Source organism: Brachycentrus maculatus, unplaced genomic scaffold, assembly GCF_059751285.1.
Source record: "Brachycentrus maculatus isolate JH-2025_06_01 unplaced genomic scaffold, ASM5975128v1 h1tg000147l, whole genome shotgun sequence".
Taxonomy (NCBI): domain Eukaryota; kingdom Metazoa; phylum Arthropoda; class Insecta; order Trichoptera; family Brachycentridae; genus Brachycentrus; species Brachycentrus maculatus.
The window spans coordinates 2,197,501-2,212,684 of NW_028280900.1; the positions used below are offsets into that span (position 1 = coordinate 2,197,501).

Here is a 15,184-nt window from a genome sequence, read left to right on the forward strand (position 1 = left end):
AAAATGAACATCAATGCAGTTAGTCATTTTTAACAAGTCAAAATATTACACTTCCAAGTTAAAAATCGCTCTGGGATTTTTTTCAGGGCAGTATTAAGCTAGTAAGATGTCAAATAGTTAATAATCACGTTTTTGTAAAAACTGCAGTTGGTCACTTTCTCCTGTATGACTACGATATATATATATATATATATATATATATATATATATATATATATATATATATATATATATATATATATATATATATATATATATATATATATATATATATATATATATATATATATATATATATATATATATATATATATATATATATATATATATATATATATATATATATATATATATATATATATTATATATATATATATATATATATATATATATATATATATATATATATATATATATATATATATATATATATATATATATATATATATATATATATATATATATATATATATATATATATATATATATATATATATATATATATATATATATATATATATATATACATATATATATACATATATATATACATATATATATACATATATATATATATATATATATATATATATATATATGTATATATATATATATATATATATATATATATATATATATATATATATATATATATATATATATATATATATATATATATATATATATAAATGGGTAGATGAATTCGTATATTTAGGAAGTACGTTTTCTAGGTATGGTAAGATTGATAATGATAAAGAAAGGAGTGTGAATGGTGGACTGAATTCATTTATACCTAGTAAAACCCTATCAGCGAAAACTACCTGGCAGTTTGGAAGTGAAGCATGAAAATGGCAAAATAAGGACGAGAGTAGACTGAATGCAGTTGGAATGCGTTCTCTCTGACGAATGTGCGGTAAAATGTTGTACGATAGATGTTCGAATGGTGATATAAGGAAAGAATGCAAGGCCGAGATAAGCATTATTGATGAAATTAAGAAAGGTGTGTAGACATGGTTTGGGGATGTGAATCGAACGAGTGAAAAAAGAAAAGTTAAACAAAATGTATGAGGCGAAAATGGTTGATATTAGAAGCAGAGGAAGACCGAAGAAAAGTTGGCATGATGAAGTATTTCAAATACTTAAAAACAGTTAGGTCAGGAGTCGGAATAATCGGTGGCTATGTATGAGGAGACGCATGAATGTGGAAGAGGCGAAGATTGTTTGCAAGGACAGATTGGTGTGGCCTTCTTTTCGCTCTACCTACCGCTGCGGGGAAGCGGCGTGATGGTTAGTTAGTTAATTATATATAGTACCTACATATATTGGATCGGATGAGCTATTGTACAGTAGGAGTGAATGGTGACTGAAAGTGCAAATTGTGTTTTTTATTTCCGCTGAGAATCTAATTCCAGGTAATACAAAGTAATATAAAACGTGCGCGCATCACCTTTACTGTAACTGTAGACTTGACGAAGCACTTTTAGATAGCGCTGAGCTCAAATATACGGAACGAGCACCGCTCTCATTGTGAAAATAAAGTTTCGAGAAATGAAGGACTATGGATGCCTGTCACCCCTCAAAGGCACGTGCTTTCTTTTCAAGCCTAATCTTGTACAAAACATGTATAAAGAAACAAAGGCTGGTTCTCGATTTTAAACCTGACCACCGCACTTCGCACGGTGTTGGTACTATCCGAGTTCATCACGAAGATTCGTGTAGCGCAATTCACTGGACCGTTGTGTTGTAGTAGGCGCTAATGCTTCGCAATAACGCATCGCCAGGTCTTCTTTACTGTTTACTAGCGCCAGTGGTCGGCAGTATGCGCTGGCCTAATTGGCCTTCAGAGAAACACAAAAACCCACGCTCTACTCGCATTAGATGGGCTGTACTAATTAATTAATTAACGACGGGAGATTATTCAAAACCCATGTACTTACCAGTCGTAATAACTGTCGGGATTGTGATAAAAGTCATAAATTTGGCAGATGTCCTGGCCGCGCTTTAGGCTAATTTAAAAACCATACAAAATGAAATATGAATGTTGACGGTCTGCGTACCTCCTCTGACTGCCGAGACAGTACGTACTATGGCGCTGCCGTTACGAGCTTTTAAGAGGATCAATTATTTTTATATTATTATTACATCATTGTGTCTTTGAGCTGTTTCATAAACACGAGTAAATGTAGGTCGTAAATAATTTGTACAAATGTAAGAAAACATTTAAAACGAAACGTGCGTGTAATTATCTAGCGTTCAGTACCTATGCCTACAGATCCACCGGTACGCCGATACACTCTTACGGATCTCAATGACAAAAACGAGGAAGTGCGAAGTGCTAATTGGAAATGTAAAGGTTACGCGAATATTTTTTTCTATTTTTTATTTGATTCAATGCCAAAAATGGTTCAAACATTCTCGCTTATGTCATTCAATACATTACGAAGACGGCTTGCGGCGTACTATTCAAATTACATATTGAATAGTTGAATGAGACATCGCGTTACTAGACGTTTTCCCACGGACATATATCAGTACGATCGACCAGTGACCGACTCGAGCCCTATCGAGTACTCACCGCGGAGGGCACGTCCACTTTGGTCTCCTGGATGGCGAGCCTGTCGGGCCCCACGGCCCAGTGCACGCGGCGCGGGAGACTGTCTTGGCGCGGCGGCTCTTTGGTGCCGCAGTTCTTCCTGCGCTTCTTCTTCTTGCGTCCCTTCCCTCGCCCCTTCTTGCCGCCGCGCCCCCTCTTGCTGCCCGCCTTGCCGTGCCGCTTGCTCCCGCTGGGCCCCACGGCCGCCCGCTTGTAGATCACGTGCTGGTGGCCCTCCCCTTCTCGCGGAGCCACGAGGGAGGGCTCGACCCAATACTCTCCGTGTTCCGTCCGCAACAGTCCCGCCTGCGAACAATACAATCGTACACCTTATTAACACTATCACTATGACGAGAATCCTATATTTAGTACATGCTTCGCGAGAGTTCAGATCAAATGAGATGATAATATATGTATTTTGCGGATGATTAGAGCGTAATTTCATTCAGATGCGCCAAAGGATGAATGGGTATCTATCGAGTTCAGCGGTGGTGCGGTAGTGATACGAGAATATATTAATTACAATCTTTTGTCCGCATTGCAAGTAAAGAGTTCATTAGAAATAGTAGGTAATTATATCACATTACTCCAGAATAGTAACAGAGATTCATCCGCTGGACCCAAAGCGTCAAGCGCTTTTCTGTAGAACCGGGTGTTTCGGTGTACCGAGACGAGTTCGATCCCCAGTCTTAGTTCGCTTTACCCGGCATACGAAATAAAATGATTTAGGACGAGCAGTTACTCCTTGCTTACAGGAATCTTCCGAGTGGGAATAATTTGCAAATAAAACCATTGCAGTAACCCGTTTTCCTAGAAGATTCTACTCCTACACTTTATACGAAGGCATGTAGGTAGCGGTTAACACTGCACATCCATATTAAATAGTGAAAAGCTTGCGCAGTATTCCAACACTCGAACACTGGGCAGTGGACAGTGGACAGTGGACAGTATTGCGGAAGTTTCTTTACTAAACACCACTTATTATTGATACATCATAATATTGTGTACGTACTATAGTTCAGTACGTACTATAGCTCAAGTTAACTTGAAAGAGGAACGTGTTGTTTTGACGTATATTGACAATGTAAAAAATGTATGTGGGTCTCCTCAAAACCATCGAATATTTTAAAACACAAGTGTAAAAATTAAGCATCATGAATATCCATATTTATAAAAATAAATAGGGCTGATAGATGTTTAAACGGAGATGTTCAAACATGTAATTCTCAATAACAAAAATAACAATAAATATAAATATTTGAGATATATTTACATTATTAATTACATATGTAGATAAGTTGACCTTTTGTTTTTAATTATCTAAAAATATACGAGTAAATGTACAATAAATATTTATGAAACTTAGTTAACGGATCGCATGAATGAAATGATAAATTTATCAAAGAAGCGATATATGTAAATGTATATATACACATATATATATATATATATATATATATATATATATATATATATATATATATATATATATATATATATATATATAAATAAATATATATATATATATATATATATATATATATATTTATATATATATATATATATATATATATATATATATATATATATATATATATATAAATATATATTAATATATATATATATATATATATATATATATATATATATATATATATATATATATATATATATATATATATATATATTATATTTATATTAGGAGGCACAACACATTTTCTCTCCCAGTATATAACAATAATATGGCACACTTTAACTCCATTTCTAGGATGCTAAGATTGTATAATAATTTAGAAAATACTGATAATGTGACCATCGACATATTTAATGATGGCACGGAGAAATACAAGAGGACTATTACCGGATTGGTGAAATCAATTTCAAATTGAATTCACCAATTTGGTGGAGTCTTGAATTTTATACCTTATGTAGCGTAGTTTAATTTCACTTTTTATTTTTACTTCTAATTTTTATTTTTATTTTTCTTACTTCATTACTTTTAATTGTTACTACCCTTTTTTTACCACCAAATTACTATTGTTTATATATGTGTTTAACCTGCACCTTTATTGTTTCTGTAAGCTTGTTGTGTTCCCATGTAATTGATGAAAAACATCAAAACTATCTGTAATTGCACTGTATTTCGTTTATTGTAATATGTTTTTCATTGTTTGTGAACCGTAAATAAATAAAAAAAAAAAAAAATATATATATATATATATATATATATATATATATATATATATATATATATATATATATATATATACATATATGCATATACACATATATATATATATATATATATATATATACTAATATAAATATATATATATATATATATATATATATATATATATATATATATATATATATATATATATATATATATATATATATATATATATATATATATATATATATATATATATATATATATATATATATATATATATATATATATATATATATATATATATATATATATATATATATATATATATATATATATATATATATATATATATATATATATATATATATATATATATTTATATTTATATATATATACAACATTAATGATAATAATGTACGGGTAATGTGCAGTTATATGATTGGAGAATTATTTATAGATCAGGATAATAAATATAAATTACGAGCTTTATCGCGAAGAATACCCGCTATTATATACGGACAAGTTTATATAATAGTAAGAGTTTTTGCCGAATCAACAAGCGAGAACACGGTTACGGGATCAGGTTGCTATTGATAGAATGTCGAAATACAAGTTTGATTAGCGAAGAGCGAATAGTCGGGCGAGTTGCCGCAATAGTGTTGTTAGTTATTACCGAGAACACGAGCGGGATGGAGAGGAGCTGGCGGGCACTGGCGACCCTCCGCGGGAGGTCCTCGGGGTGCGAGGCGAGAACCTTGCGGTACTCCGGAAGATGATGTATTCTCCACTGCGGACTGCGCCTGCCGCACCGCCGCACCGCCGCACTGCCCGCGGGGGGAATATGCTTTGCTTTCCTTATTTTATTCATTCTCATTCTATTTTTACGATCGCTATAAATACTCCATTTGAGAGGCTCCGAAGTGCTAATCGTGACTGATGTTCTTACTCTAGGCGATGTTTTGTACAAAATACAGGTTTTGTAAAGAATAAATAATAAGAATACCAGAATTTAGATAAAGATTTTTTATTTTTATTATATCCTCTGCGGAAATTTATCTTAATTATATCCTCGGTAAAACGTCATTGAATAAATTATCGGCTGACACATTTACTCAATCGGATTTGTACCTTTTACATATGATAATATTTTTTGAGCGGTTCGGGACGCGATTTAACAAGAGTCAACAATCTTTCTTCTATTTACCGAACGTGTCTCTAGCGAGGATATCACGCTCGGACGGTAGTCGGCAGGTACGCACGCACAGGTGACCCGATAGTGCTAGGCGCTGGGCACTAGGGGCTAGACGTCGAGGCCAAACTGCGTAATAATAGTGCCGTAGTGCCGCTGGCTGTGTGCGTGAACGTACATGTATATTGGGACACATTATCGCCTCTGCGTGAAGATCAGCACCTGCGGGTCGGAAGGGAAGGGAAGAGGGGGGGGGAGACGCGCAGCAGACTGCTTGACGACCAGAAGCAGAAAGAGGCAGAGACTGGACCGGTCTGCGCACCTCTATCCATTCTGCTAACAGTCGATCTACGAGATGATTCCAGGTCTTAATTGTAACGTCAGTGTTTGAGTATCGAAACATCAGTAAACTATAATAAAGTAAATTACCGTTCAAGAGTGCATAAGCACGACCTTGACCTAGAAAGCGCCCTTCATCTGAGAGCGATGTTTTACGAAGTGCTAGCAGCTCCTTCTAGCGCATTTTTTCAGTTGTCAATCTTGCTGCGGCACCGATACCAGCGCACTTAACGCGCGTACAGGCTTTCATTAGATTGGGTAATAATGTGTAGACGAATATTAAATATGAAGGGTAAATAAATATTCGTACATTAAGGAAAAAAATACTAGAGGTACGGGTTAATGAAACATTGAAAACGCCACGGTGTATTTTAGCGAGTATATTTTATTTCGGCGAGGACATTTAGTATGTACATTATCCGTGCTGTAAAGCAGTGGACCTTAACCCCGGTTCGTGGATCAAATGGTACCGGGCCGTCTAAGATCGCACTTAAAAATAAAAATTACGTTGAAAAACCGAACATACCCGATATTTAAACAAATATTATCGACAAATAAAAATTGTTCAGTTGAGAACCCCTTTTCGCCTAGTTACCGCCGACATAATACCTTCGAATTGAAAAAAAACACGGCTTTGATTTCGATGAAAAATCGTTCATCAAAATTAATTAACGACGAATATAGGGATTTTTATATGTTCAATAAATATTATCGACAAATAAAAATTGTTCAGTTGAGAACCCCTTTTCGCCTAGTTACCGCCGACATAATACCTTCGAATTGAAAAAAAACACGGCTTTGATTTCGATGAAAAATCGTTCATCAAAATTAATTAACGACGAATATAGGGATTTTTATATGTTCAACTGGACATTACCAGCACTGAGATCATTAAAAGTTGTCAGTCGATAATGATACCGTGGTGTGTCTCTCGTTTCGTACAATTTGTCTTTGTGACTTCAGCTTTGATTTTTTCCCTTTTCCTGCCTTCCGTCCCTCTTCCAGGACCACATTGAAAGGTTGGGGATCACTGGGAGTGGTGTAAGTATAGCGGAAAGCAGTAGTAGCGGAAAGTGACAGCTCAGCTGATAGCCGATACGTATTGTCCGGGTGACGCAGATAATATCGTGTCGGGAACAGTATTCTTTAGGCATTTATTATTGAGACGTCAATGTCACCGGTCACCGGTCGCCGGTCGCCGGTCACCGGAGCTACTGACTGCTGACTGCTGACTGTTTCCAACTCCGAAGTGACAGCTACAGATAATTATTTATAAACACGCAATGTACGAGGTGAGTGCTCCACTTGATCGCCGACTTACTTCATTTACACATGTTTTTATGCAAAACGAAACATTATTTATTTTATTTAAGCGATAGCCAATAAAAAATTGCGTTTTTATTTTTCACTATTTGTAGAATACCGGGGTGCCGTATTTCAAGTACAAAATTACATCGCTAAACATATTTTCGTATCGATCTGATACTGAGAGCGCTAACATTTCGGATTAATAGCAATATATTCCATCAGTACTTAGTGAGTAGTTAGTAGTCAGTAGTCAGTAGTCAGTAGTCAGTAGTCAGTAGTCAGTAGTCAGTAGTCAGTAGTCAGAAGTCAGTAGTCAGTGGGATGTCACCGAACGCGAGAGTAGTTCCCATTGGAGATAAGGTTAAGCGATGAGCGGGTGTTTTGTAATCATCGAATCGTTAATTGACAATGAAACTATTTCATCATATTTAACCTTAATAAGGTGGGCACAGAGCGGGCAACAACGTAATACGGAGGCACGACAGCACTCTCCGAGTCGTATATGACCCGTGGCCACCCATACACCTATACGCTGATCTCCACCGGATAACTATCAGATACGTAAAGCCCAAACAAGAGGAAGCAACGCGTAACCGTAAAAATGAATTTGCAGAAATCTCGCACGTGCAAACTGCATTTACTATGTCAGTGTTCAGCAAACTTTTTCTGTTCAAGAAACACCTGCCAAATCGAGAAATTTTTGAGGTACACAAAAAAAAGTTTATTTAATATTGATTAATTATAAAAATTAATATAAAGCGAAAACATATTGTGTATAATACGAAATGTGAGAATTTTATTATTAGGGGTATAGGATGAAAATAATAACGATTATCATTATAACTAGAATATTTATTATGTAATACGAAACCAGTCATTACGTTCAATAACTCACTGCCAACTGACGCGTGACGCGACGCAGTCGTCAAGTAGTAATTAATAGTTATTGATAATAAAATATATTTAAAAAAAACATAAAAAACGCTTTGAGAAAATCGGCTCTATTTACGCTATTTATAGAATATTTGTACGAATTTATAAATGATAAAAAACCCCAAGCGAAATTAGAGCGAAGGTCGATCTCGATTTTCTCGCACTATACGGATCTTTGTCTGAATGCTTCAGCCATCTGGATGGTGTGTCTGGTTCGTTCGGTTCTGATCTGCTCTACTCTGGTCGTCTGGTCTGGTCCGCTAGACACGCACAAGAACGGCTAGCAGCCTTGTCAATGTCGAGTGACGTCATCGCTGATCATTCGGCCTCGAGATCGAGATCTGTTTCAGTTTCCAGAAACATTACCCATCTTGTTTATCGATAGCTGGCGCTTCTGATGATACACAATAGTGTATATTCCCTAGAGTCTAGATCTAGAGGATCATACTCGTGCTCGTATACAAGTACGTATACATATAATAATATTGAAAAACAATCATACCTCGTTTATTAATAATAAGAACTCGCGTGGATCGTACTTAAAAGGCAGTATATTTGCGCTTAAATTATTAACCAATAGGCTTGTTTATTTTCATCATCTCTTTCTTAATACTTAGTTTATTATCTTACGAGATGAATAGTTTCCGGTGTTGTGCCGTTTTCCTTATAAGTGCGACCTTCCGACGACTACACTCAGCATTCAAGATTCGACACGAAAAAACGATTTGCCAACTTAGAACATGATTGTTATTGAACGGATTGAAATATGGTAAGGTTTTTTTTTATGTGAGAAATATTATAACATAAGTTTGCATAGTGAATTAATCGAAAACAAGTATTAGCCGAATATGTTATACCCGTCTTTAATGAAATAATCGCCGACGTGTACTACCTCGTACTATACTCGTACAAGTAGGCACATTAACTAGAAAATGGTTACTAAGTAAATACGTACGCTGTACTCTGAAAACGTGAAAACCATTATTTCAAAATGTGTTAGATGACCGATAAAAGTGATTTTATTTTCGGACTTCAGGAATGTCGCATGTCACTAAAAAAACGAATTATCCATTTATTTTTAGCTATATTTTCACTGCGGTTTTAATATCGATAATACACATTATTCGTAATTGTAAAGAAAAAAATCACGGATGATTATTTACTCGTATGTTGGATAAATCAAAATGTACCTGTGCCCATAATACAATACACGCATACTTGGTTTACTCGGTAGGTAGGAAAAGATTCTCTTTGATCACGTGTGCTGTGCTGCACGCGCAATATTTTAGAAGCATTTAGTCTCAGAAGGTTAAAGTTACCGAACTTTTTTATTGAATATTTGTTTTTTACTGAATAAAAGTAAAGTTACCTTCTGAAAGGATATGTAATCAAATCCCCTGGTGTCACGTTAGAAGAAACTGTAATCTTTGCTGTCAATAAATGCTGAATACCTTGTTTCAATTTATCACAATTTACCGTTAATTACCTCAAACTATAAGATTGTGAGTTCTTATGAGTACTCCCATATTCTTGTGCATTTATGTTGAGATGTCAAAAAAGTAAAAATAACTCCTAAATAGAGTTTATCAAGATTTGTGAACAAGTATTTGGACAAACTCAAAATGCTATACATGAGATTTGTAACCGATTACTTATAAGGGACTAGCTGTACCCGACCACGCGTTGCTGCGGCTCAGTTTAGTAAAATGGATAAAAATGTTGAAAGTGCACATTACTAACATGTGTCATCTCACAATGCTTATGAAGCAATTGTAATTGATAATGAAAAAATCAAAACGCTAAGTGACAACCTGCCAATAAGCACGTTTTTCACTATAATCAATGTTTATTATTTATTAGCTTGCTGGATAAACAGTTTTTTTTTCCGAAAAGCATGATTTTGAACGAACGAACATATTTATACATCTATTTATTCTTTCCCGAATTACCGGTATCGGATAATAATCGGAATACCAGATACCGGATATTAAAAATGCCGGATATCGGATAATATTCGGATAACCATTTCATATCTATCAATGAGTAATTATATTTTATCTTTTAATATTTTAAATCAATGATAACAAAATAAATAAATTAAGAATCTCGGGATATAGAATAATATCGTAATATACAGGATAGGTAGGTATGCTAATGAATGGCGTTTTTAGAGCAGGACGTATAGAATGTAAAAAGCGGTCTGCGAAACAGTGTGAAATATTGGTGAAATCGTAAAAAGTACACAGGTGCACACCTAGTTTTCTTCTAGTGGACATCGATTTCAGAATGATCGATTTTACAATACACATGGCGTAGTCGTAAGGATGTCGTTTTGAAGAGGATGAGCAAAAACGCTCTCTTCTTCAGTCAGGTACCCCGCAACACCCAAGTAACAAGCGATATACTCGTACGTACTTGTGCCTTGGCACTTCCATTCAATTCGTTGCGAGTAAAATTCATCATTGGACTTTTATATTTTTTTTACAAAAATGTTAGTAATGTTTGTATATAACCACTCACCGAGTTAGTTTCACACTTACAACTCGGAAATGTGAATAGTGCTATGGTGGTGACGTGTAGTATAGTTTGCATGCTGTTGTAGTGATTGTCCTGACGAAAAGACGGGTATGTCTCGAAACCGGTAGACATAAAAATCTCGGTGAGTGGTTATATACCAATATATTAACTACTATTACTAGCATATTTGTAAAAATATTAAAGTAAAAATGACTAACCACAAAGTATGCGCTATAAAATATTAATTATATTGAGAATATTCACCATAAGAATTTCACAAGTAAAACAAGATATTTTTTAAAATGCAAATGTTTGCAAATTTTATTTGGGAAATGTGATAATAGATTTATTTAGCCTTGTATCTTCTTTGGTAAAACATAATTAATGAGTGATGATTGTATATGAAAATAAATTTTTGCGAGTAAAATGATTGGGGGCCCCCTTATTGAGCGAGTACGTGTGTCTGTGCAAGTACTATTTATAACAGGAATATTTTATTGTATTAGAAGTAGCTAGTATTATGTAGAAGAGCCAAGGACATCTTCGCGCCTTGTTCCGCTCCGTATACAGTGTGCGTATAACGTTAACATCGCGGACATGATATCTGACAACATTTTATAGAAACGGAAAGTAATTCCTGGTTCGGATGAATGGGCACATTAGACGAGAACCCGTCCACGGATCACGGCCAGTGGGGCGCGGCGGGAGAGGCACTTCCCTCGGGAGGACCGCGACCTCTGGAGGTGCACGCGGAAGGGACTTCTCCCTCGATTCAATCTTTGCCACTGGTTTACCTCGTCGCGTCGCGCAGTTAACGATAATTATGTCTCAGCAAAGACTAAGTATCTTTTTATCTAAGCAGAAGTACGTAATAACTATTACAACTCGTCTTATAAACATGTAATAATACCAGATGAACCTATAATTACAATAATGTATTTTTGTTAAAGATTTCCCGATGATTTGCCCTCGACTTCAATTTCAAATGCCGAAGAACTGACAAGGAAGTGATTTTTAATTCGCGTCTGTGACCGAAATTAGTCTCACTACGACGCCGACGCCGACGCCGACGGGAGTGATAACTACTCGCGTACGAGTATTAGAACCCAATCAGCAAGTCATCCGAGAATGGTGCATCGCACAAGGGCTCGCGTGAAAGGTTACAAAATAATCATTTCGATAGTTCAGGATACTTTTCGCCATTTACTACAGGGTGTCCGGTGGCAGAATTAGGATTTAAAATTTTAATAAAAAATAAACTGCTAAGGATAAACCTTTTATTCAATAACTATCACAAAGAAGAGAAGTGCGGTTTTATTTCTTAAAAATGTAGAGCGTCACACAATCATTTCAGATTGTATTGTATTTAGTTAATACTGCGTGTAAAAGGAATAAACTAAATGTTTAGGTAAAGTTGTACCGGAAGACAAGCGTGTCTTCATAACCTACCACACTACACGATAGTAACATCGGTGCAGCGGTGACCGGAAGGGGCTCGGAAGGGCTTCGAAAGGACACACGCGAGCCCCTCGTGAATAGCAAGTCCTGTAATATCTTTCTATTTTTTTTCACGTCAAAATAATTAACGTACATACTTTTATACTCAAACAATAAGTAATATAAATATTAATAACATAACATAACACAAATTTATGTCAACTGTCAAATTGACAGTTAATTTGTAGTCAGTACGTTTTGCCATTTCACCATGAATAGACTGAATGACCATTATGCGTATCGTAGGTTCGGTGAATGGGCCGAAAACAATATTCAGCTTGATCCTCTTTTGCAACGCAAAATTTTGTTCACCGATGAGGCACGTTTTTAGTTAAATGGCTGTCAATAAGCGGAATTACCGAATTCGGAGTGGAGAACACCCCGAAGGCTTTGTCGAGACGCCCTTACATTCATTAAAAGTCACTGTTTGGTGTGCTTTATGGGCAGGTGGAATCGTTGGCCCATATTTTAAAAAATACGATACTGGCCCAGAATGTTACGGTCAATGGAGAGCGTTAAAGAACCATGATAACCAACTTCTTCGTACCTCAGTTGAATGACATTTATGTGACAGAGCTGAGGTTTCAACAAGATGGCGCAACATGCCATACGGCGGGTGCCACCTAAACTTCAAGTTTCTTACGGTAGTGATTGGTAACCGGCGGACATTTATGCAACGAGGTAACTTTTATACTCGCAACGAGGTTAAAAATGAGCAGTTGTACTGCTGGTGGAAGGTAGAAGTAGTGTTCGCAGGTGCCAGCCGATCTTGGGTATGTAGTAAAACTAATTGAGATTTTGGCATTAAGTATACATATGCCGCAACACAGAATGTAAAAAACCTCCCAAATCATTTGTGGACGCACATGTTAATCTATTTACGGGGAGAATTAGTGTTTCTGAGAACATAATCACGCTCTGCGAACAAAGAATACGCGAAACAAACTGTAACGCATAAACCGTTTACCTACATAATTAGTCCCGAATTTAACAGTTCTGATTCTAATGTATTATAAAGAATGTGAGAGCTTTAAAAATATCCAATACGCAATCGGCAATTTATAAAGCATTCAATCATAACAAAATTCATATTTATATATTTTTTATTTACTGTTTTAAATTTATTCCTCGGATACCGGGCCTTATTTGTTTTTTCCTTGTATGACCCATATCTGCACACAGATGGTACGTAATACTCGTATACCGCATGACTTGATCGGTGAAATGAGAACGATCACGCGCTCCAAATACTCAGATTTAGAACCTGGAGTTTAGTGGCGCATAAAAGCAGTCAGGGAAGTATCGACTTCCACGGAAAAGAGAAACAATATTTGCTTTGTATGAATAAATAATATGTTTTCATAACTAACTAACAATAACGCCACTTCCCCGCAGGGGTGGACAGAGAGAATTGAACATCACACTACTCTGTCCTAGCAAACATTTTTCGCCTTTTCCATATTCACGCATTTCCTCATACATATCCGCCGATTGTTTCGACTCCTGGCTTGACCGCTTTTAATTTATTCTACGTACTTGATCATACCAATTTTTTCTCGGTCTTTCTCTGCTCCTATTTTTAACTACATTCGCCTCATAAATTTGTTTTACCGTTCTTTCTTTACTCATTCGTCCCACATGTCCGAACCATTTCAACACACCTTTCTTAATTTTATCGATAGTGCTTATCTCAGGCTCGCATTATCCTCTTATTTTATTCGAACATCTATCCTACATCGTTTTGCCTCACAGTCGTCTGAGGGATAGCATTGCGATTGCATTCATTCGCCAACATTAGGGTTGAAACTAGGACATGTGTATGAATTAGTAGGTATGCAATAGGTACGAGTAATAAAGAGTGGCCGGTGCCGGTGACTTGAAACTGTTGAATCCGGGTGCGGGTGGTCATGATTCGTATCCATTGAAGATTATAAGTACCTACCTGGAGGTGTGTAAAAGAGGTATTACTTATAAAATAATTATAACTATTTAGCGTAAATTATTATAGTACAGTTTGGTTAAAGTATTATTTTTTAATAATAAATTCGTAATATTAGATATTTCATGTAAACAGTGAAAAATTAATAATATACCAACGTGGGTGAAGTGAGGGTCAAGTGAACATCTTCATATTCCGAAAGTCGGAGTAAACAGGAGAAAACCGCAAACATAGACTAGGTATTACACATACACATGCTACTCGTAAGTGAAGAACCGAATCTTACTTGAAATTCGAGTGTCCAGTTTAGGGGAGATACTACACAGTACATACGAGTAAATACCGCATAGCTACCTTTCACCAAGGAGTTCTATTTACTCGTGCAATGTCCAATTAAACCATTATATCCATATCAAAATGTCATTCCACTGGTAATGTAGTATTTGGAATCTTTATTGCGTATAAATTATTTCAATGGATTGCGAATGTAAATTTTATGTCTACGTATCAAACTAAAAAATAATAATGGGAATTAGAAATCACGGGGATCACCTATGTATTGCACTGTACGAGTATTTGTGTTCGTCGAATAATATGGAACCGTTACTAAATCGAAAGCATTGCAGTTTTAAGAAGTAATTCGCAAAGCCTCTATATTTCGTCAAGCCTCGTAGCATAAACGGGATGAGGAAG

General features: G+C 35.5%; 1 protein-coding gene across 1 annotated transcript in view; it reads right to left on the minus strand.

The window, feature by feature from the left end:
* AdamTS-B (ADAM metallopeptidase with thrombospondin type 1 motif B) overlaps nucleotides 1–15,184 on the minus strand; it is a 96,629-nt gene that overhangs the window by 62,020 nt on the left and 19,425 nt on the right. The window contains exon 5 of the mRNA XM_088261123.1: nucleotides 2,576–2,899. Within this exon, the coding sequence (XP_088117249.1) occupies nucleotides 2,576–2,899 (324 nt within the window). The remainder of the gene's footprint in view (nucleotides 1–2,575; nucleotides 2,900–15,184) is intronic.